The sequence below is a fragment of the Thermobia domestica genome, chromosome 11 (genome assembly GCF_964235325.1).
Source record: "Thermobia domestica chromosome 11, izTheDome1.hap1.1, whole genome shotgun sequence".
NCBI lineage: Eukaryota > Metazoa > Arthropoda > Insecta > Zygentoma > Lepismatidae > Thermobia > Thermobia domestica.
Genome location: NC_137464.1, coordinates 219,210,014 through 219,234,409, shown reverse-complemented (window position 1 = coordinate 219,234,409; position 24,396 = coordinate 219,210,014). Strand labels below are relative to the sequence as shown.

The following is a 24,396-nucleotide window of genomic DNA, read 5'->3' as shown; positions in this document are numbered from 1 at the left end:
AATAGTCACACTTTAAAAGAAATCCCCTTGCGAAGTCTCATGTTAGAGAACAAACAAGGAGAGATACTTACATATTAAACAACATCAACTTACTTTGCTATAAGCTTCAGGAGAGAAATATTTATATCCACATAAAATGATCCTACAGCTACATTTTCCTAACCTGCATTTTACATACATATGCTAACATCTTACACTTTATTTACATTAGAAAATATTGCTTCTTATAAATACTAAGGTGATGTAGACGCAGACAATATTAAATTCGTCTGTTCCTCATACTTCGGGAATAACACAAGAACTATTATGTAAACAAAACGATAATCGACAAGAAAAGGTTCCTCTTTTGCTTTAATTGCAAATGTTAGTTTATATACTGCGTTCTTTAATACACGCATCACATGCAAATCGTGATGCTAAGACAATTTTTTTTAAAAAGTGCTACTTGACTTCAGAAGCAGATGGTGCAGGTACAATAAAATCAATGTGTTAATACTGTAAAGTATGATAGTTCATGAGATATTATCCCATCCTTTACTGCATGATCAAAGTATTTAAGAATGGGCTCCGAAAGAAATTCTCCTTCTTAGCTAGACATCATTTCCACATACTAACACAAGATAAACACAAAGAAACTTTCATAAAACGGAAGAAACGTTAAAAACAGGAAAAAAAAAAAAAGGTAAAGAACTTCACGAAATTTCAATTTAATGTTGTAATGAATGTCCATTATACCGCACCGAAGAAGAATAATTTTTTAACTAACTTAGACAACAGATCTTCTTCAGACATTTTATGACGAATATCTTACCTTTACTCGATGTCCAAATATTTATACCTGGCCAATGCCAGCAAATTATAACATTCAAGCTTTTGCAAATATCACCAACACAATGTGGAACAGAAAACCAATAATCGTGTAGGAATCACCGACCAAGAAATTGGTAGTCAAGAACTACTGTATCCAGAAAAAATGCTGGCTGATGAATATGTGATAACCTTCAACTATTTATAGAACTGTCCACTAGTTTTCAAGTTGGACTGGTTTGACGGTAGGGCCCTGATTTGATCCCAGCTCGCGCAAAGTGAGCTTTGTGGTGGACAATCTTCATACGCGTGAGTTTTCCACTTTCCGTCCACTTTAGTCATTCTATCATTCCATTCACTTTTATCACTGTATTCTTTAGTCCATACGGCATAACCGTGGGACGTAACACTAAAAAAATTCAATTAATTTAGTTTCATACCACAGGATTTACCACCTGTAACACTCTCCCGCGATGATGATGTTCCAATGCGTAACTCATCAAGATCTGACATATACAGGAAACAGATAATGGTAATGCTTCGATGTTATGTATAATTCGATTTGCCGACGTCTAAAATTTGCTGTTAATGTATTTTCACTAAGCTTCCAAGGGGTATTCAAATCAAACTTGGTATACCACAGAACATTGAATACGAAACCACCAGAAGAAGAAGGTACAATAAAGACTAGGATTTAAATCTTAAAAAAAAAAGAAAGAAAGAAAGAAAAAAAGAAAAAAACTTTAAACTGGTTTAAGTTTTCCATTATATAGTATTTTCAAAGTGTGTGTAAAAATTTATGCTTGAAATAACTGAGGTTGTATTATGTATGAGGTCTACTATACTCAGGCAAAGACAATATATATTCTTATTTTAAAATAATCTTGTTCTAGTGATTTTAAGGCTCCTTGTCACTTCATTTTTGTCTTATTAGCTACATTAAAATTTTAAATAAGTAATATACCTCATACTGTAAACTTCTAAGTAGCTTCACTGCAATTAGTTGCTTTTCTCCTTCTGCCCCGAAGATATCTATGCATGCCGCACGGCTTGAGCATAAACGACAAGTTCTCGAATCCATTGTCTACCCTGGAAATAAATAAAACATTAATATTTTTTAAAAATTATTTAATGTTAATTTGTCTTAAGCTCTTACTTAGATTTAATTCAAATATCTAATAACTACAGATCCAGTATTTGAATCCAGAAATAACGGCATGAAAACAAATACGAAATCTCTGAAATAATTTTATCTTCTTCATGCTCTGGCTACAGTTTGATAGTTGGTGCAGTAGGGTCCCGAAAACTCCGCCTAGTGTGGGCCGAAGGGTGGCCGATTTTGTGAAAATGCCGCATTATCGGGAATGGGGTTACAAAAGAATAAGTACGGGTGCTTCCTCAGAATATGCAGTATTGTACTTGTATTGGTTGCTTGAGAATACAAGAGAGAATAAACTGCACAAATATCCTTAAACAAAGGAAAAGTACGTACTTTATGAAGCCATAGAGCGGGTTAGACCTTGAACGGGTCTGCATGAGGAGTTTTATCGTCCTGCCAGGATGTGCCCGTTATCCGAACTGCCGAGTTTTACGGACTCTACCGTTATATTTTGGTACTGGGTTTATAATATTTAATTTATAAAAGGAAATAAACGTAATAATGATCTTCCCCGCTGGTCTATGACTAGCGTGCGCGTCTTTCATGTACAAGTCCGGGATACGATACCCAATGGAAGAGGCTTTGCATTCAAAAGCATTATGGTGGTTTGGATCCCTATATGAAACTGCAGATACAGTTATATACCCTTAGTACTGAAAAGGAAAATAAACCTCCGTCCAATCACGACCACATCAAAGAAACAGTGCAAAAATGATACGGAAAGGAGAGCTACGCGTAATTTCAAATGTTTACTGAATGAGTAATGTTTCATTTTAATAGTTAGGACTCCCAGACGTATCATCTGTCCCCCCCCCCCCCGCCCCAAACAAATCGTTTCGGAACTACAAACATACCGATTTCCGTCGAAAACAGAAGTTAATATCATTCGTACGGTATTTTAAAAAAATACCGCGTTTATATCATCGATATTACTCTACTACTCTCTGAGACTCTTTTGGTGAATGTTGACATATTTTTTTAATTAATTCTGATATTTCAGCAAGAAGCAAGTGCGTAAGTATGAATACACATATTGCGAACGTTCAAAAAATGCCCCAATTTTTTAGTCTCGAAATCTGGGAACCCCACAAATATCAACAAAACCATCGTTGTTAATAATAATTGTAATGATAATAACAGAGGAAATGAATAAATTTAAATACTTAGGGTGTATTGTAGCAAATAAGAACGAAATCAAGGAAGAAATAGAAAGAAGGTTTTTGGCGGGAAACATTTGTTACAACTTCGACCAAAACACTTTGAAATCAAAACTAAAAATTTATATATAAACATAATTATACTCGTTCCGTTGTAAAGTGTAGTTGAGGGAGCTGATGGAAATCTTTCGAGACTGAGAGTTTTCAAAAACAAAGTTTTCAAAAAAATACTTGGCGTAAAAGCAGATGAACAAGGGGGACACTAAGAAAGCTACTCAATGCTTAACTTCACAACAGCTATAGATCGCTAAATAACATACAGACAATAAAGTCGAAACATTTAACAGGTGAGCGACACGTCAGGAAGAATAGGGAAACAGAACACGAGATAAATCAAGAACATTGTTCCTTACCTCAAATCCACTACTTACTCTGTAGTTAAGTACGTAATACATATTATAAAAGGAGAACGTCTCAGTCTTTGAGTAACGCTAACAAGCAAACCGCAAAACATTTAAGAGTTTCGGGTTACTGAGCATCTAGGCGAAAATATTTAGATATATCTACTATGTAGTTATTTAATAAATACTGTCAGAGGTCTGGAAATGAAACACAGACAGTGTTGACGATATATTCATATCTTTTTACAAGTATGTGGGGTATGAAGAGCAACAATCAGTTTTCAAAATATCTACCTTGAGCCTGGATGCAGGTCCGGAGTCTGGCGGCAACTCGTCAGTAGAGTTACGAACAATGTCGCCGGAGAAGTGACGGTTTGCCTTGACCAGGGCAGGCTTCAGCGATTCCACATTAGGGTGTATCTTCTTCCAGGTCATTGATTGAAGCACTGACCACAGTTTGCAGTCAAGCAGGGCTGGGCTGCTAGAGGGTCACTTTGATGTGGAGATGAGAAGATCTGGGACGTTAGTCCGTAGCCACTACCGTGCTAACTGCGCCTTATGCGCGGAAGCAGAAACCTATTAGAAGGTCCACTGTTGGTTGGGGAACAAAGTAGTACTGAGCGGTTTTACAATAGGTCTACCACTGTGGTTTAGTACACGGTAGCCGTTGTCTTGTCCAAAAAAATGAAGCCGTGTTGTGTCGTTGAAGCTCACATCATGAATGCTGCTGGATGATGGAACATTGGCACCCTGCAAACAAGTTCAACAGCTTGCAGTAATGATAAGTACACACGGCCATTTTGAGCATTAAAGGACTGCTTAACTGTGAACAGTTTCTCGAGGGAAAAGAGAATTGTCCTGTGACCATTTCCTGCGCAAAGTGTGAGGAAACGTTTGGCTTTCACCACTCTACTGGTGTAACGCATCAGTCAGGGATTGATCTTACGTTGTTTGTAAGCTGTCTCAGATCCTCATTGAGCACACGTGACATGGTTGGTCTCGAAACGGGCATCTCTCGGGACATCACTAATTGAGTCCTGAGGAATTTCGCCGAATTCTTGCAGCTATGGCTTTAACTGACTGTAGTGTCCTCACTGTGCGCGTTCAGCCAGTACGCTGCCAGTTATTGATACTTTCCATTTCATTGTAATGTTAAATAGTGGTGCGGTAGACAAACTGTTCACTGAGTTGCTGGGGTTTCAGGTTGGCGAAGATCCATTGTGGTGGCATGTTCACCGTGTGTAGCGCTATGACTGCAACATTCCATCGTTACACGTTCCCATTGCCACGCGTTTCCCTGTGGAATGAAATTCACACTAAAGTCCTAATAGGTCAGGCTAATAGTTGTCACTAGTTAGCTGCCTTCTACCTGATGTCGCTGGCTTGCAGACAACTTGCAGACAAAATGAAGGCTTGAGGGAAACCACTAGTTTACATAAATAACAAAACTACTTAATATTAATTTCCTTTAAACTCTCATTTATATTTAAATAAAATGTAGAACAAGCACAATTCCAGTATTTGAATGCGGAAAGTACGAGCATAAAAGTGAAAAGAAACCTCAGAAATAATTTTACCTTCTATATGTTTCAAGGATTTTCATGTTGTGGCTAAGATGGGAGAACATGAAAAAATTAAATGCAATCTTTGAGTTTAACGTCGCACAATTATGCCTTTTAGACTGAGGGAGACAATGATTAAAGCAAGTGAATGGTGATGGAAGAATTGGTGGAATCAGAAAGTCGGAGGAAACGGAAGAACCCCGAGAAAACCCACGAGCACGATGTTGTCCATCACAAACTTACTTGGCCGGAAATCGAATCAGGGACCCGACGCACTGGAGATAAGTGCTCTACCAATGAGTCACCGTGCCCTCCGAGGACTATATCAAGTTGGATCTTACAGATATAATAATACCAATCCAGAGTGGACTGGCTGGGCATAGGACACGAGACGTTTTATTTCTATGGCGATGAACTTTCTGGTCCCTTAAGCTGCACTATTGAAGTTGTGTCCCCATCTACTTGGATCCCTGGTGGGGATAGAGAATCTTTGGAGCTGACCGACCACCGTCAGATATGGGGAGTATTTGATTAAACGTTAGCGTGTTTATTTTTCTTCACGTACTTGTATAATATAATTAATAATGAGGCAAAATAACATTTTATCTTATTACGTCTTGTTTTATTGTTTACCCAAATTTTCGGTAACTGTTGCTTGTTATCTTTGACGAGGGACGAAAATTCGACGAAGAACAAGATTCCATCTAATTACATTCCTGCTCTTTTTTTCATGTTGTTTCCCGAAATTCCTAGTTCTAAATCTCAACACAACAGGATAGTAAACTAGGAATATAACCAAAGAACTAAATTCTCACAAAGTCTGATATTTTTAACGAGTTCTTCCGGTGCCTTTAAGAAACGAGAAGATGGTATTACTGTTTTCGCAGAGTATATTTTCGCAAAAGAACTAACACGTAGTAAACCTTACCAGAAAGGATTAAGTCTCTTGATAAATGTATAAGCAGGTGTTGTGTCATTTTTTTGGGTCCTGTCATTGTCGTCGAACCCAGGTCTGCTTGATACAAAAGAATATGAATTTAGCCTGTTTATAATTTGTCAGGAAGTCCTTACAGATGACGGAAGTTGAAACTCTATTTACGGCCACATAAATTTCCGCTTTAAAAAAAAAAAAAAAAAAAAAAAATCTTGCTATGAAGAAAGAAAAATATCACAAAAACAGAAAAAAAAACAGTACTCAAAACAAATGAGTCTCTTAACCAACTGACAACTGCTGAGCGTTTGAATTCGAGTCTTTGGCGTAGATTAAATTCTCGCAAGATGTGTGATTGTAGTTCGCTTTGAGCTAATATCGTGCAATTAAGTTTGCCAAAAGTTCTGGACGAGCATGTGTGAATGTAAAATCGTGGACAGCCTCTATATAGATGAAAAATCTGGCAAACTCCTCTCCGATTTCCTTGGTCAAAAAGGATCACCTGAATAAAACAACAATCAGGGTTCTGAATTCAAAATTGAGACAATACGAGTAAACAGATCATTTACAGTGCAGATATCAATGGGATCTTATGAAAGAATCACATAATTAATTACGAAGAATCTGAGCCGGAATACGATCTCTAGTCCATATTATTCGAATCTGTACTACATTTTGACTATATTCAGGCATCTCGGGTTAATGATTTGCCCACAACAGTGATACGTACCTCTGTTTCTAATGTCTGGTTGCATAATGCTGCACGAAAGTCTCTCCACGAAACGAAATGTGACATAAGCGCGCATCTCCACCCATTTTTAACCATTGGTTCTTGAAGAGACGTAATCATCTTGAAGCATAATGAAAAAAAAAAAAAAAGTCAGTGATTGTGATTTCGATTAAGAGATGGAAACATTGGTGAACATTGCGAATAGTTAATGTGCTGCCACCTATTAAGTTTCGTGGTAGAAATTGACCTATCGAACCATGTAGTAAGCAAAGGTAATGCACCAAGTTAACATGTAATTACACGAAGTCAACATGTAAAATCTTGTGGTAGTGAAATTGTTTCGAAATAGTGTCGTGAATATGAGAAGTAAAACGAAGTGTATTAGTGGTTTGTATAAGGAAACGGGAGCATTGTGAGTGAGTGATTAATATTCACAAAATCTAAATTTAAATCTCTTTTTTTTATTCTTTCATATTTTTGGTCAACTTTAAGGTGAGTATTGGTCACCCACTTGGGAATGGCCCCGACTCCTATTAGATCTATAGTGTATGTAATTAATAACATTAGATTTGGTAAACTATTTGGAATTATATTGAACATAATAACCTCTAAATTGAATCGAAATTAATGGACTTTGAATGAATTGGTCAAAGAAAGTTAAATTACTTCGAACGACATTAAACCGTGATTGCGGAGCAATTTCACCAGGAATCGGTTTTCTCATTGTTATATTTATATGTTATTCTTTGAAGTTATTTGTTATAATAAATTGTATGTCTCAGTTGAAACTGATTCCTTCTATTTTAAACTATTTAAATAACCTTTCTCCAAGTCTGTTTTCCGTGACCACTCGGAAAATGCAATGTACTTGTCGATTTTTTGACATGATTGCTGCATATTTTATTTAGTTACCTTTGCTTACTACCGGGAAATATTAAGACTTGGTTAAAAAGAAAGGTATATGTATATTATTTTGGAATTGAACCTCAGTATTAGAATTACGAATGAAAGACCAGTCATTAATTGAAAGGGTAATAATTAATGAAAATAGCGAGAAGGTATTTAGGCTTAGTATTAGAAATTATAGCTTTAGGAGTTAAACCTGAAAAAAAAAATGTCTCAAAACCTTCTTGAGTGTTTTTCAACGGGTGAGAATGGCCAAGGGAATTCTCTCCTAGTTGACCTTGGCGAAGGGGAAAGAGCGAATGCTTGCGGGAGCGGGCGAGTAAACGATGATGATTCCTCGCTTGATTTCGCAGGTGTTGTTCTTCCTCCACATCGCGTGTTAAAGCCGGCTGTTAGACCTGCTATAAAATGTAATTTCGATAAGCTTCTGGGTGATAACATGTATAAAGCTATAGAAAAGCAGGTTAGTAAGTTACCTGAAATAGATGGAAGGAATGACTTTGAAGTATGTAAATTTCTATTAAAATTTGACTTGTTACAAGCCCAACTCGATACTTGTATAGAAGCTTTGTTAGTAGCCTCTCTGAGTAAATGTACAGGCCCAGCATTCGAGGAAATGCAAAGGTTATTGAATATCACCACTGACTGGGAAAGAATTATAACTGCATTTTTAGAAAGATTTGTTACTCCGCTAGTAAAAATGGAATTCTTGAAAATCACGTTGTATAGAATAATGCAAATAGAGGAATCTCTGGTAGATTTTATTAAGGAAAAATTAAGTGTATTATTCATTTTTGATATGAAAATGTCGGAGGATGAATTAACTAAAACTATAGCTAACCTTGTACCACCTGAAATAAGAGATTTAATGATAATTACTCAAGTTCCCAATACTGAGAAGGAATTAATTGCATTTGCAGAAAGTTACGAAATGAATCGGCGTTACCGGTTGGATTATAAATTTATTACACAAAAGCAAAATCAGAATGTAAAGCCCCTTGGTTATGTTAACGAGAAAAATAGGCAGAGGAATAATTTTAGTAAATGTAACTTATGTGGTCTTAATAATCATTTTTGGAAAATGTGTCCTTATAATAAAAGAAATATTCGTGGAGAAAAAACATATTATGTTAGTGAGGAACAACCTCCCTCCTTATTACAAATGCCTGTTTCTATTTGTCGAGAACTGTATTCTTGTATTATTGACTCTGGAAGTAGTCTGTCCTTAGTTGAAGAACAAGTGTTGGCCAGGATTGAACGTAGGTGCCGTCCAAAAACTAGAGTAGTGAACTTTACCCTCTCAGTCATGAATTCTGAACCTATTAAAATCTCTAAACAAGTGGAACTAATATACTTTATAAATGGTGTTAAGTTTGTAAACTGGTTTTCGGTGGTTCAACATCCATCTTTAAAACTGCTAGTGGGACTTGATTTCCTACAAAAATATAATGTTAATATAAACATTCGAAATCGTGAGTTAAACTTTACGGAACTTAATTTAACCGTAAAATTGACTGAATGGAAACAAAATAGTTGTGAATCCAGTGATCTGTGCCCACAAATTTCTCGTTTTAGGTCTGGTCCTGAGAACTCTGTGTCGCCGCACGACCTTGACGCAGGGGGAGCGGGGAAACCCAGACCTAGTCAGCGAACGATTCAGCCGTCAACCACTTGTCAACTTCGATCAGCTGATTTCCGGAACAGCGGCCAGTCAGCCCAGCAGTGTTTCCATACACAACGCAGAAAAGCCAAGCGGAATTTTTGTCGGGAGGAGTCCAAAGTTCGGCAACCGAAACCAGGGACCAGCCAGCGATCTTCCACTGTACTACAGAATCATGATGCTAGGGGAGGTGAACACTATCAAGACATTCCAGCTGGAGTACCAATTTCCAATCCTACCACCCATGATATTTATCCGGAGGAAGAAAATACAGGTACAGTAAATCTTCATGAAAATATTTTTTCTGACGATTTAATTCCGTATGTTGAGAACATGTTAGACAAATATAAGGACGTTATAAATGAAGAACTAGGAACTGTTAAAGATTTTGTTTATGAAATTAAAATGAATGATTTAAGTCCGAGTATAGCTCAACCATATCCCATGCCACGTCACAAGTTGCGTGAACTAGATGAATACTTGGATGAATTAATTAAGAAAAAGGTAATTGAGGAAGTTTCCAGTTCTGCCTATATTTCACCGTGTTTCCTCGTGAATAATCGCGATGGAACCAAGCGGCTAGTGGTAAATTATTTTAATATTAATTCAAAAGTGCTTGTAACTGGATTTCCAGCTCCTAATGCTGAAGCTACTATTGCCAATATAGGTAAACATAAGATTTACAGCGTCCTGGATGCCAAGGGGGCATTTCACCAATTACTGTTAGATGAAAATTCTAGGCAATATACTACTTTTGCTACTCCAACTAGGTTGTTAAGATATTTGAAAATGCCGATGGGTTTCATAAACTCACCATTTATTCTTTCTAGTATCATGAATAAAATCTTTAGGGATCTCTTAGGAGACTATTTAGATATATTTTGTGACGATATTATTATTCATACTGATACTATTGAAAAGCATAAAGAAATATTAGAGCTAGTTTTACAGAGATTACGAAAATGGGGTATCACTATTTCTAAAAGAAAAACTAAATTATGTAAAAATAAAATAAAATTTTTAGGTTATATATTTTCAGGTGGATATATGATGATCGATGATGACCGAGTTCAGGTAATTAAAAATCTACCACGTCGTAAGAATCGTAGAGCGTTGAGTAAGATGATTGGTTTCTTGTCATATTATTTAAAATATGTGAAAGATTATGGTGAACTGATGGGTCCTTTACATGCCTTAAAATCAAATAAAATACCATTTCATTGGGGAAAAGAAGAAGATGAGATACTAGATCAAATAAAAGAGGCCATTATAAATCATATTGTATTGAAAGTCCCAGACTTCTCTAGTCCTTTTGGAATCCACATAGATAGTAGTAGTAGGGCCTATAGCGCGATCTTAAGTCAATATGATGATGAAGGACGTCTTCGTCCTGTATATTTCTTTTCGAAGATGATTCCATCTAGTGATTGGTCTAAAAGTATTTTCGATCTTGAAATGAAGAGTTTAGACTATGCTTTAGATAAGTTTGATATTTACTTGCAAAAGAAATTCACTATTTATACTGACAATGCTAGTTTATCTTGGATATTAAGAAATCATAAAAGGCAAAAGAAATATGGTTCTTTAATAGAAAAAATAAGTAAGTACTCTTTCGATATAATTCACCTGCGCTCTTTCAAAAACCATCTCGCAGATTACATCAGTCGTATGTATAATTATGTAGACTTTACTCCACCCAACACTGATATTGAAGAGATTAATACTATTAATGAACAGAAGGTCCATCTTTCTTTTGTAAATTTCTGGAGTCACTCCATCTTTAATAAACCACTGGCTGAACATCAAAGAGAAGATCCTCAGTTGAAAGAGATAATTTTAGCTTTAGAGAGAAAGGAAAATAAGGATCCTTACATATTCAAAGAAGGTGTACTATTAAAAAGAACTAATGGTAGGAAATATGGTGGTTTACGTGCAGTAATTCCCCATTCTTTGCGCTATTCTGTTATAAAGTATTGGCACGAAGAATTAGTGGGGGGATGTCATAGTGGGATCCAGAAAACTATCTCTAAGGTAGCATCTAGGTTTACATGGGACAAAATGTATGCTGAAATTAGTGATTTCGTGAGACGATGTAAAATTTGTCAAGAGAGCCAAGAACTTAATCGGAAGCCGTATGGTACCTATTATTCTAAGGAGCCTCGATACCCAAATAATGTCCTACACTTAGATTGTATGGGAGCTTTGCCTACTAGTAATGGATTTAAATACATTATGGTTTTGACAGATAGTTATAGTCGATTTGTAATAATAGAACCTTTAAGATCTTTGAATTCTAAATTAATCTGTTCTAAATTAACTAAGATCTTTCTAACTTACGGGTATCCATTTTCGATCCTGCATGATAATGCGTCATACTTCTGTAGTGAGTACTTCAAACAATATTTGTTTAGTTTAGGTATTAAGAACATCTGTACTTAACCTTATTCTATGTCCTCGAACAGAACAGAGCGTATGAATAAGACGATTAAAGGGATACTCAGATCTTATATTAATAAGAATCATACGAAATGGGCTAACTATCTTTATCAAATCCAATATACTTTGAATATAACTGAAAATTGTGAAACTCAGAAAAGTCCAAGTGAGCTATATCTTGGGCGTAAAATGTTCAATCCATTAGATGTTAACTGGATTTTAGATTTGGGTATAATAGAGAAATCACAAAATAAAGAAGAGATTAATGATATTATAGTTGATAACATCGAGAAAGCTTGGAAAAGGAGACAACAAGCTTATAATAAAAAGCATGTACCTAGTAATTTGCCTGTTGGAGAACTAGTGCTTGTAAAGAAAATGTTAAAATCATCCTTGGATAAGAAATATTATGCCAAGTTTGATACTAAATATTCCGGTCCATTCAAAATTTTGAATTATGTAACACCCAATACTGTGTGGGTTGAGTTAATTAGTAATCCTGATGTAAAGTTACAACGTCATGTTCAATTTATAAAGAAGTACTTGCCTCCAAGAAATGTAAACAGTGTTGCACATCTTAGTAATAATAATGACTAAACTAACAGAAGAAAGAAAAAAGGAATTGTTCATTTCCAAGATAATGTCAAATATATATATTTGTGTGTAGTTTTTGTAATGTTTGTGTAAGAAATGTACTGTTGTGTATTTTTACAATTCTGCAGGTACAGAATTATGTGGATCCACTATGTTTGTGTTTGCGTCTGAGGCATCTGATTACCTTGAATCTACTGCTTGGTCGAGAAAAGGCGATATTGTCAACCCGAAGGCGAGATATGTTTTCCACTCTTTTCATCTCATGGGTGCTTCCTGTCAATCTGTGGTGGATAAGGAGGAAGATCTCATCTTGTTGTGAACATCTACTTCTGGGACTTAAGATAGGACGTTCGGACATTGGTAATGGTTTAATATCTGGAAGTTGTTGGACTACTCTTGGTGAGTCGAACTATCCTTATTTCTGCATGCAGTGATTTGACTTCAACAGTGAATTATATTTTTTTTTTCTTTTTCATTTCTCTAACCATTGTAAAGAAGTAAAACTTCCCAGAGGGGAGGAACTTAATATGAAGCATAATGAAAAAAAAAAAAGTCAGTGAATGTGATTTCGATTAAGAGATGGAAACATTGGTGAACATTGCGAATAGTTAATGTGCTGCCACCTATTAAGTTTCGTGGTAGAAATTGACCTATCGAACCATGTAGTAAGCAAAGGTAATGCACCAAGTTAACATGTAATTACACGAAGTCAACATGTAAAATCTTGTGGTAGTGAAATTGTTTCGAAATAGTGTCGTGAATATGAGAAGTAAAACGAAGTGTATTAGTGGTTTGTATAAGGAAACGGGAGCATTGTGAGTGAGTGATTAATATTCACAAAATCTAAATTTAAATCTCTTTTTTTTATTCTTTCATATTTTTGGTCAACTTTAAGGTGAGTATTGGTCACCCACTTGGGAATGGCCCCGACTCCTATTAGATCTATAGTGTATGTAATTAATAACATTAGATTTGGTAAACTATTTGGAATTATATTGAACATAATAACCTCTAAATTGAATCGAAATTAATGGACTTTGAATGAATTGGTCAAAGAAAGTTAAATTACTTCGAACGACATTAAACCGTGATTGCGGAGCAATTTCACCAGGAATCGGTTTTCTCATTGTTATATTTATATGTTATTCTTTGAAGTTATTTGTTATAATAAATTGTATGTCTCAGTTGAAACTGATTCCTTCTATTTTAAACTATTTAAATAACCTTTCTCCAAGTCTGTTTTCCGTGACCACTCGAAAAATGCAGTGTACTTGTCGATTTTTTGACATGATTGCTGCATATTTTATTTAGTTACCTTTGCTTACTACCGGGAAATATTTTACTACCTTTGCTTACTACCGGTAGTTCGCGTTTATAACCAGAGTTGTACTACTGAATGTATTTTTTCCTTTACTTTTGTTATATAATAAATTATTATTGAAATTTTGAGTCGCCACGTTTAATTGAAGTTACGATATCCCTGAATAGTAATATACGTAATTTGAGTTCTGAATTCCGAAACGATGCATTGAGATAGGGTTGAAGCACCATGAATACATTCCTGCAGCTCTTACCTACGTATTACATCTTACCTATTTTCGCTCTACCACTTTATACAGGACGGCGCAAAGTGGATATCTCGAGTTCGATTTTATGTGACGTGTTGTAACAGACCGATTACCGGTTTGTTTACATTGGATCCGTATTGTTATGTGTACCGGTTGAAGTCGAAGTTGGTTCCCGCATAATATTACTGCGCCCAGTTTTGTTACGTGTAAGTTAACACTAATTTAATGTTAATTCGTTTTATATTGTTAGTATAAGGAATGGCACAAAAGAATACATGTACTCAATCCTGATATGAAGTACGCACGTAAACTCATCCGGAAAGTTAAATTAAAACTTTGAGTATTTTTTTTTTTTAAATCCAGTTTTACCGGTTCACTTCAAACCATGTAACCGTTTCTTCACAGTTTACACAGTATTTTGGAACAATTAATATAAATAAAACTGAATACTACTGAATTTTAGCTTAAAAACTTACCGAATATTTGATATAGTTGTTTTATTAGATTTCATTCATTTGTGAATTATCTCGACGTTCACTTGTTACACTATATTACTGCTGATATGGCGATCCCTCTGGTTATTGCCGCAAGAGGGCGTTCGAATCGCTATACGTGAAGCTAACAATTTGAAATATGGCGGATTAGGAGTAATCATGAGTCGCTTATCGTCATGGAGAAAATTAAATAATCACCTGAAATAACTAAGAGGATATTTATAAATTACCGTACGAAATTCTTGGTAAGTTAGATATTAAAATAGATATAGAGATTCACGATTTTTACAGTTAGGTTCTTGTATCGATATGTATTTATGGTAAAATTATGCGAATTATAATCAAAGATATAATAGTAGAAACCGCGTTTATAGAGGCCTGGCTACGAGTGTAAGATGACGCAGTGAATTGATAGATTTCAGTGTGGAAGAACGATGGCTTGTTAGCTCCTCCAAAAATTTAGAAATTCTGTAACTAAAAGTGTAATTCGGCCTGTAACCTAGTCAAAATCGTGATTTAGACTAACCTGAGATGTTATTTGGAAGAAATAGATACGGAGGAGTCTAACAAAAGTCAAAATTTAGTGAAACCTTTTTGGGCTACAAGCCATCGAATGTCATCTCCGCCATTACTAGACATATGCAGTAATGGAGTGGGAGATGTAATTTATCGAAGTTGATTGCGGCGGCGTACCGGAAAGATATTCTACGTTCGTGGAGTGTGTAGCCGGTGTACCGAAGGAGTCATCTCTCGATTTTAAATAAGCAAGTAGATGTAACCTACTTTGCGAAGTTTGATCACCCAGTTCAACCTGAGGACTATTCTGTGAAACCTGCGGATAACCGGGTAACATCTTTTCTTATTTTCCTATAAACAGTATAGCAGTTCAACAAATGGCATCTTTAAGAATCAGGATGGGTAACTAAGTTAAAGGGCGTTACGCGTCTCTGAACTTGTCAATCGTCATCATCCACTCATGCTACAAGCATGTATAATTGAATTATTAAATCTTATGTGTGTCTCTACGTAAATTTGAAAAATATGTATGTTGATATTAGGGTAATACTTTACTTTGTACGTACCTTTCGATGGCAATGTACCTTGAAAATTTTGAATATTTAGGTTAGATCGGTTATGTTAAATACATTACTGAATTATGTCTCGTGATGATGCCTTATTTTGTGAAATATTTGCTGTAGGTTAGGTTAGGAGATTCTCTTTTACCCGTGTTTCTAAATTTAATACGTGTCTTTTATATATTGCAATGTGATATATGCTATTTTGTTGGGAAACCTTTACTATGAACGCACATACGAATATTCCGTGTCTGAGAATTTAAGTATTTTGTAATTCATTTCATTTGCTTCAATATTGCTTCATGATGTATGTCAGTCGTAAACATTAAGATGAAATTTCTTTGAGAGTGCTCTAATATATTAAAGTGTTTTTTAGTCGTATTTGTAATACATGCATGTAGGTTAGATAAAATTTCCATTTTTTTATGTGTAGAACCGGTAACAATTGTGATTTGAGCGTGCTTTCCTATATTTTGTCGTGTGTCCCTTTGATATTAATTTGTAATGTATTTTGTATCCGTGCTTGCCATATTTTGTCGTGTGCATATTCAATACGTGTAATGTCGATAAAATTGTATTTCGAACGTGTCTATTATTCTTATTTTGTCGTGTGCCCTTTTATAGTATCTCTTAATACATTAGTGGTTTAAAATCTTCTTTCGTATGTATGATCTCATTTCGTTGCACCATATATTTAGTTTTGTAGGTTAGGAAAATTTGAATATAACATGTCCTCCGATGTTAATATCGTGTCTTGATGAGTGCGAGTAATAGATCTGTGCCGATGCGGGAGAACTTCGCTCTGGACATACCTCCGGAGTTTGACATTACTATTTATAAAATACTATTTCGTGCTATGTTTGTTTATTTTTCAGTTAGGTAGATATGTACTTTGAACGTGCCGTGGTTACAGTGCGGAATTAAATGTTCGTGCCTATATACATATATATTTGCCTCATCGAAACCGATAACATTAAAATATGTCTCAACTTGCTTTGCTCTTATGCGTATCCATCCCTCTAAGTTTAATTAGTTGTAAACAAAGATAAAAAGTTAAAAATGATAATAATTCTTTTAGAGGCGTTTCAGTAATTGGACCCTGTCGATTATATGTAGATTTTTTTTTTCTTCGTTCTCGCTAGACATTTGTAAATATATCACTTTCATTAATAGTAGTGCTTTCATATTAAATGTGTTATGCGAACAATGCATAGGTTAAAGTAAAGTAATGCATGATGCTACTCATTTTTTTCTTATTATTAAAAATGGAGTTGTAGTAGCGATGATATTGCCTATGGCTGCATAATTTACATGTTGTTTGATGAACGACAGGAATATGATAAGTGATGAACGCCTAATTAGAAGGGATGGATCGTTAATTCTTTGAGTAATAATAGGTTCTATATGTACTAACGAAATATGTTTGAGAATCATGTTGAAGAATCTGGATATGTTAAAGCAATATAACAATGTCATTTCATAAAGATGTTAATGAAGTATCATAGAGATACCACGATCGAGGCAAATGTTTAATGAGGCAAATGTTTAATAATATATTTTTTTTTTAATCTGTTATGATGTAAATTGTTAACAAATTGGCACGAATAAATAGTCATAAAAATTTAGCTCTATAATTTCAAATATAATCTATACAATTAGAATTTATGAAAATTTCAAATTTTTTTTCTTAAAAGTACTAATTAAGCTGAACAATGTTGACTCTTATTCTTGGTTGGCCACAAAACAAGAATCTGGAAACTTCTGATGATAAATAATAGCTTTATCGTTGTGTCTTCCTTTTCTTTTTCTAAAGCTAATGCAATCTGAACATTAAGTCTAATATAACCTTGATTTTTTTTTTTCAATACCCTGAAAACGGTTTGTTATAATTGGCTACACCAGCCAGGATTCTATTTACTTTAGCGTTAAGACACAATGAATAAAAAAAAAAGATTTGTTATAATTGGCGATCCAATCCAGGATTTGCCTGATATGCATTCATTTCTTTTACGACCGTAAAATCGGTCTGTTATAGTGTGTTTTACCACGCTTACGTTAACAACTTAATGGCTGGTTCTTAGGATTTGTCACTTAGGATAGTACAGCATGGGTTAGGTATGACTTTTTTTTTAATCCTCTTTTTCACTCTTTACCAGGAGACTAGTGGAGCTGTGCGTTAGAGATATCTCTCATTCGTCCGACTTAGACGCGGATCTTTTCATCTGGTTAGAGGATTAGAATTAAACGTCGGAAGCCATTGCCTGAGGTTGAAGGAATCAGCTTATTTATAACAATTGCTACGCTCATTCTTAAATACCTTGTTAGGCGCAACTTGGTCATCTCTGACCCCAACTTCCGGCTGCTCTAACACAAATACTGAACTTTTATTGAAAGATCAGCACAATCTAGTGAGCGATCAATTTCGTTTTCCTAATATTAATTAAAAATTGAAACGTCTAATCTAAAGTATTATCTAACGTGCATAAATCATGTGATACTTGAATATTATACACGATTTCATGTATCTATCTTTACTTTTACGTTTTAATTGCATGTGCTAGGGAATTTCGAATAGAAAGCTTAATTTCTGCAAAAACAAGCGAGGGTTTGGTGCTAGACTTGGGTGCGGAAATCTGTTTGTGCTACACTTAATTCAGTGCATAAGACAATTCACTACCAAACACTTAAAATTCACACTTTATATTAAACTCTATTAAAAACTCTTTTAAGTTTTTGATTTATGAGGCTTCAATCTTGTACCTATCGCTAAACACACCGAAATTAGATCTTAGAATTAATAAAATCTTATATTTCAACAATATTAACCAACATATACGAACAATTTGTGTGTGTGTATGGATAAACGACTATTTTTCGAGAAAGAGGAAAGAATTTTCTCTACCCCCTGTGGTTTACCAACCGCAAACTTTCGTGGAGTTCGCGAAGGAGTCAATGCTGCCATACTTCTAAACTGAATGACTTTGTTCCTTCCTGTTTGAAGGTTTCCATTCCAGACTGTCATATGAAGACAGCAAAAATAAAAACTGAGTTTTTAGTTCAACCTAGACACGAACTTGCATTAAGTCAGTATTGGAAAGTTCTCGATAAAGTGACAAAATAATTAATTGCTCATAAAAGATCTATACGGAAAAATGAGCTGATGAAGAATATCATTTTTTAAATGGATCCTCTTTACTTCAGGATTGCTTTGAAAAAAAGGGAATAAGAAGAATGAAAAGGGCGCGGGATCACTGAACCTAAAAGGGTACACATTTATCCTCAATTCTTGGAAAGGATTCATTTCTGGTGCTATAAGTTACAACTTAAGGAAGGTAGTACGGTTATTTTCCTTCTCTTCCCTTGAGTTTTATAGTTTTCCGGATTTTGCAAGCTGTAATAAAATGAATCACATACTTGTAAATTTAAGAATGAATTTTTTGAAGTTTATATATAAAGGAAGAAACGAAAAGAAAGACAATACGATTCAGATCATCTTCATCCATGAATACATGTGAAGAAATTAAAGATTAAAACAGATAAAGATTACTGTTTTGAAAATTGAAGAAGCAAACAGAACGAAGTAAAAATTTTAACCTAGAATGCTTTCTCAATAAACACCGTTCCTAACAGAATGTTTCAAGTTATTGTTTATGACCACCAATGTTGTCGATAGTTGTCAGTTGATAAATTTGAGTTCTCTACTTCCCTCGACATTTTGTTCGAAATGATTGTAGTGTGTTGGTGTCTACGTATTTTCTTGCTGAATGAAAATATATAATTTCTTTCGGCCGTGGATAAGAAGTTCGGCGGCACCACATAATCCGCAACCTGCTCTTCTGGCCACAGAAGTTCAAGCAACAAACAGAAGGATCTGTACTTGGAAGTGCAGCAAAACTGAGGAAGCAAAGCGTGGAAGTTTTAAGGGGGCTAAAGGTATCTAAGGAGGCTCTATCCTCTGGCCACCCTTAGCTGGGGTCTGGTTTCTATATAAACATTAGTTAAAAAAGACCTTTTTTAATTAATGCTAATTATTCCAATACATATCCCTATAAAGCATTTAAATTTCTTAGTACTAAGTGTAAAAATTTACCAAAATTACTTTTAAAAGTCAAGAATATAAAATTACTGAACAAAACGGGATTTTTTTTCGAGACGAGACGATAAAGAATTCTTTAAGAATCGAAACAAGACAAGACTTCTTCAAACTTAACAAGACATCTTGTCTCGTAGGAGGATACGTTTTCATGTAAGAAATTTACACTCAACTGAATTACATTGATTACAAAGTAAAGTATTTGCAGGCATCATTCCCATAATAGCTTCTTTTCAGTTTTATTTTAAGTTTCGTGTAGTAACAGCTTTATCAACCGAATGTTGACATTTTCCACTAACGTTTATTTCTAATTACCTGAGAATATTTCTTTAATAAAACTAAAATTATAAGATATAGAAATTGGCCCAATTTCTCCCTCTCAGCAACGGAACTAAAAAATAAATAAATAACTCTCGCAGCCTGTAATTTTTAATGAAAAGTGTATGTACTGAATTTTACGCTTCTTAAGCGAATCATCACATTCGGCATTTTCTGCATAAGGGTGCAGAATGTCTTAGGAACAATTTGGAGCACAGAAACTGAAATAAAATACGTGCAGGTCAAGTTTTAGCACACCACTCGAAATAATTGGTGAAGAATTATAATTCTTTATCTAATTTCCTTCTTATTGGGCATATATTCAGTTTTGGGCGCCAGCGTTTTTTGGGAAGAATGTTAAAATTACGCTAATTTCAACCTATCTTTGGACAATAAAAACATTTATTCCTTGTTTCTGTTCACAGTATGTTAAGTTAGCATACATTCTTACTTACGCTTCCGCTAAGTTAAATAATTCCTAGAGAATTTCTCACTTCCTTACTCCATTCATCTCCCAAATTACAGGCGAGTGAATTATTCCTATTTTACAATCAGGGTTGGCTGGTTTAAATCAAGGTGGTTTAAACCAGCTGTTTTTTTTTTTAAAAAAAAAACGGTTTAAACCTAAAAGCGAAAAATGTTCGTAAAATCTTGATGGACACACATTTGTGGGCTATCACGTTTCACTCCCGTATATTATTCAGACCTAAATTCCTCATTCATTACTCAAAGGGATTATACTACAAAAGCAGCTTTTGTTTTTTGTGTAAGTTTATGAATGTTTCTTATGTGATTTTTTTATAGTCTGTTAATATTATAAAATTGCAATTAAAGAAAACTTCTAAATATTGTTTCGTTCCAATAATGTTTACTATTGATAAAATACATCGAAATGCCGTAATTTGGGGAGGGGGGCGTCATACAGACCGCACGAGAGGCATTTATTGAAATCAGAAGTATCTTTGGTATCTATTTATGTATAAATGGGTCAAAGTGGACTCAAATAATTCGTATCTTTATTCACTTTTCGTACTGATACGCAAATTAGGTCATTGTATTTCTTTAACTTGGAATAATAAAAGTCGTACTGAACTAACTTTGACTAAATTTGTTCTTCTGAACCCTGCAGTATTTTGAAATTGTTCATACGTAAATCTGTATAGTGGTTTCACTTGTGCAACTATTTACCTTTTTGTTCTTCTGAAATGACTTTTGACAATTATATTAACAAGTATGTAAAGATTAGTACAACGTATTTTTATCAGGAGTCCTTCGTGAGAGTCGGCGGACGTATCGAAGTTGTGGCCAGTTAGTCCAGGTTTCGAGTCCACATGAAGGACAGTTTCCCTCGGATGTAGGCCGAGAAGCGGTTTGGATTCCGTTTTAAGCGTATGTGACCCCCTCCAACATAACCCGGTTGTTGCATAATAACACCAAGGCGAAACAAACTTATTTCTGTCCATATGTGATATAAATACATAGAGCAAATTATTTAAACCAAAAAAAACCTGGATTTTTGGTTTTTTCAATAAAAACTATGGTTTTTGCCAACCCTGGTTACAACTCATTTCTCCTCTAAATCTGCTTTTTATCTAGTACCCTCCCCCCCCCCCCCCAAAAAAAAATCTAAACATAACCCTCTTATTTTCCTCAAAAGTCGTATTCAAAAGATTAGCATAGATGAAATTCAAGAGGGGAACCAGAATTTTTGATAAATCACAAATTCTTTACGAGTATAAATACAGCGTTCGAATGTATGGTATAAAACTAGAGTACGTTTGCTTTATCTTGGCACAGTTCCCGCCAGTGCACTTGGTTGGCTTTTAAAGTATTTTCTGCTAGCACTCACCTGAACGTTTTAGTCCAATAGACGTCTTACTGACTTTGTCGTGTACGTGACATTAGTTATCAGCTGGCCCATCAAATGAGGTTACTACTATTTGGCAGGTATCTGAAGTGCTTAGTTGCCACACGCGAGCAAGTGTGTTACAGTGATTAGCGAGTTGTGTGGCGTTTTGCTATTTCCTAGCGTATTGTAACTCGCAAGTTAGCTGTGGCGTGCCAAGAAAAGACAAACGTACTCTACAGTGCAAAAAACACAAACCAAGCTGCACTAGATGGCCATTAAGGAACACGAATGCTACCTAACCGATTCTCTATAGGGCGTAGTTGGGGCACGCGCGATAATTAGGGTGCATAGAGGGAGGGGGAGCAGGCGCGTTAGCGACAGTGCGTGCATGCGCATGCTATAGTAGTGAAACAGACGAGTTTTCAGTGATACGAGTTCCAATAGCGTTTGTCATGGTTTCACATTAGTAACGCTTATAAACATAAAATATAGCTTCTATATACTGTGCAGGAATACACCACCAGCGGGAATTAGTATCTAATACAGTCATCTCTCATATAAACTCACTTATTTGTCGTAAAGCACTTATAATGATTTTACACTAGTAACCCTACATTTGTAAATCTAAAATATAGCCATATAATTTTTATTTAATTCTGCCGCCTGCAGAAATTTGATCCTCACAAACAGATTAAGTGCTGTATCGCCGGACCAATAATTAGGAAATATACCAGGTCAATTGGAGACTTTATTTAAGTTTGTGCGCAAGAATGAGTGAAAGTCAGGTAAAAGGAACAATAAAAGTTAAGAAAATGGTTGTATTTGTTGCTTGTTTTTGATGTTGTAAGCGGCACTGTATGTGAAGGTGGATGGACTATTATTTCGCGGAGAGGTACACTTGTTTTACTATACGGATCCACAGATTGTAAAATGTACAGAAAAACTTCGGCAAGTCTTTAATTTGCCCACTTCATGTCGAGAACAGAACCCAACCAAACCCTGCGGGGCTTCTAACACGTTCCTGCTACTACTACTTATACTATAGATCCGCATAATAATACTGCACGCCTAATGTAACGTAATCTTAATATAAGTTAATGCAATCCAAACATATATAACCGAATGCAGAACATTTTCGTACTTTTTTTCTATTTTCAAATTGGTCCGGCGATATAACACTAATGCCCTTACAAACATGTCTTTCCATGCAGTATTGAATTTTACCTGTATATTAGGTAATAAGTGGTGTGTCTGAATTTGACCAGCACCGTACAATATTTTTAACCTGACGACGTATTGTTAAGTCTACACGAAAAATTCCGTGCAGTTTTATTATACGGAACCATAGTATAAGTTAGTAGGAGTTGGAGTAGCACTAGTAGTAGTAGTAGGTACGGGTTAGAAGCACCGCAGGGGTTGGTTGAGTTCTGTTCTTGACATAAAATGGGCAAAGACTTGCTCAAATTTTCCTGCACATTTTACTAGGGTTAAGTTTAGAGTTACCCCTCCGCTTTTTATAAAAATCAGGAAAATTTACGGGAGAAATGAGGTAAGAAATGATAATTTGAAGTTTTTATTTGATGTTTAGGAATGTAAATTCGGCAGGAAAGAGTTATGTTTAATACGAGGAAAGGTATATGAAAGTTAGTACTATTTGCCGGATGCGGAAGCATTCGCGGAAGGTTTCACCAGCATGGTATTGTAAAATATGGCGAACAGGTGTAACGGATGCGCAAAAATAATGAAGAAAACCTTTTAAATTTTTGTGAAGCCCACGGAGTACTGAAGTTAAGTGAAATGTAATAATTTTTAATACTTTAAGCACTGTTTTTTGTATGTTGCAAAGTCCAAGGGCAACTCTAAACTTAAGCCTTTTACTATTTCTGGATCCGTATAGTAAAACTGCGCCATTATTCATTTACCGACTTGAGGAAATCTCAATATAAGTGCACTTGGCTGTATGCGGCTGTGTTTATGATGTCGTGTGTACGGCTAAGTTTGCTTGCTTCCGAGTCTACTGCGCTCCCAAGACACTTTAATACATTTGGAAAACAATTTATATAGAATTAACAAGAAATATACTTGCACTTTTACTTTCTGTGAGAGTGAACAAGATAAATCACTTATTTCTTTGTGTCGATAACCATAACAGAATTATATTCATAGCTTCTATAGTTATTTCCAAATGTTTCTCATTAATATGCATAGACTCAACGCTCAACAGCAAAACTATTTTCGAAAGCTAAAAAGGAAAAGAAAATAACAAACATTCAACTTCTCTTTGATTTGAAGCTCCTGGAAAGCCCTTAAACACTACTCGACCATTAGCTAAACTCAAACCAACACTTCTCCACAGAGATGACACTTTACACCTTTAAACAGGTATATAAAATAATATAGCGTTGTTTACACCACCACCACATGCATGCGCTGGGCTGAGGATTGTTTGCAGTGTTTCCAGATTCACAAAACGCAAAAACCGTACGCAAGATAAGAATTGATCGTTTTATTTTCTGGAAGACCGTACATTTAAATTTCTTTTAGAATCGCTTTAACTTTTAAGCACTTTTTTTTTCAGTATATAGGCCTGTTTACTGTACTATTTTGAAATTATGCCAGATAAAATACTAAAAGTAAGAGGGCGTTATGACAGTT

The 24,396-nt window shown here is 35.1% G+C and overlaps 1 protein-coding gene across 17 annotated transcripts in view; it reads right to left on the bottom strand.

The window, feature by feature from the left end:
* LOC145664751 (uncharacterized) overlaps window positions 1–24,193 on the bottom strand; it is a 248,516-nt gene extending 224,323 nt beyond the window's left edge. For 8 of the 17 annotated variants that reach the window (XM_081731661.1, XM_081731660.1, XM_081731659.1 and 5 more), the window contains exons 1-2: window positions 24,010–24,192; window positions 1,772–1,896 (exon numbers count right to left, since the gene is read on the bottom strand). In XM_081731661.1, the coding sequence (XP_081587787.1) occupies window positions 1,772–1,888 (117 nt within the window). In that variant the 5' untranslated portion in view covers window positions 1,889–1,896; window positions 24,010–24,192. Of the gene's footprint in view, window positions 1–1,771; window positions 1,897–6,747; window positions 6,868–23,827; window positions 23,953–24,009 lie in introns of those variants that run through there. The other 9 variants (XM_081731646.1, XM_081731653.1, XM_081731652.1 and 6 more) reach the window with 4 other exon arrangements.
* Between the last annotated feature and the right edge of the window lie 203 nt (window positions 24,194–24,396).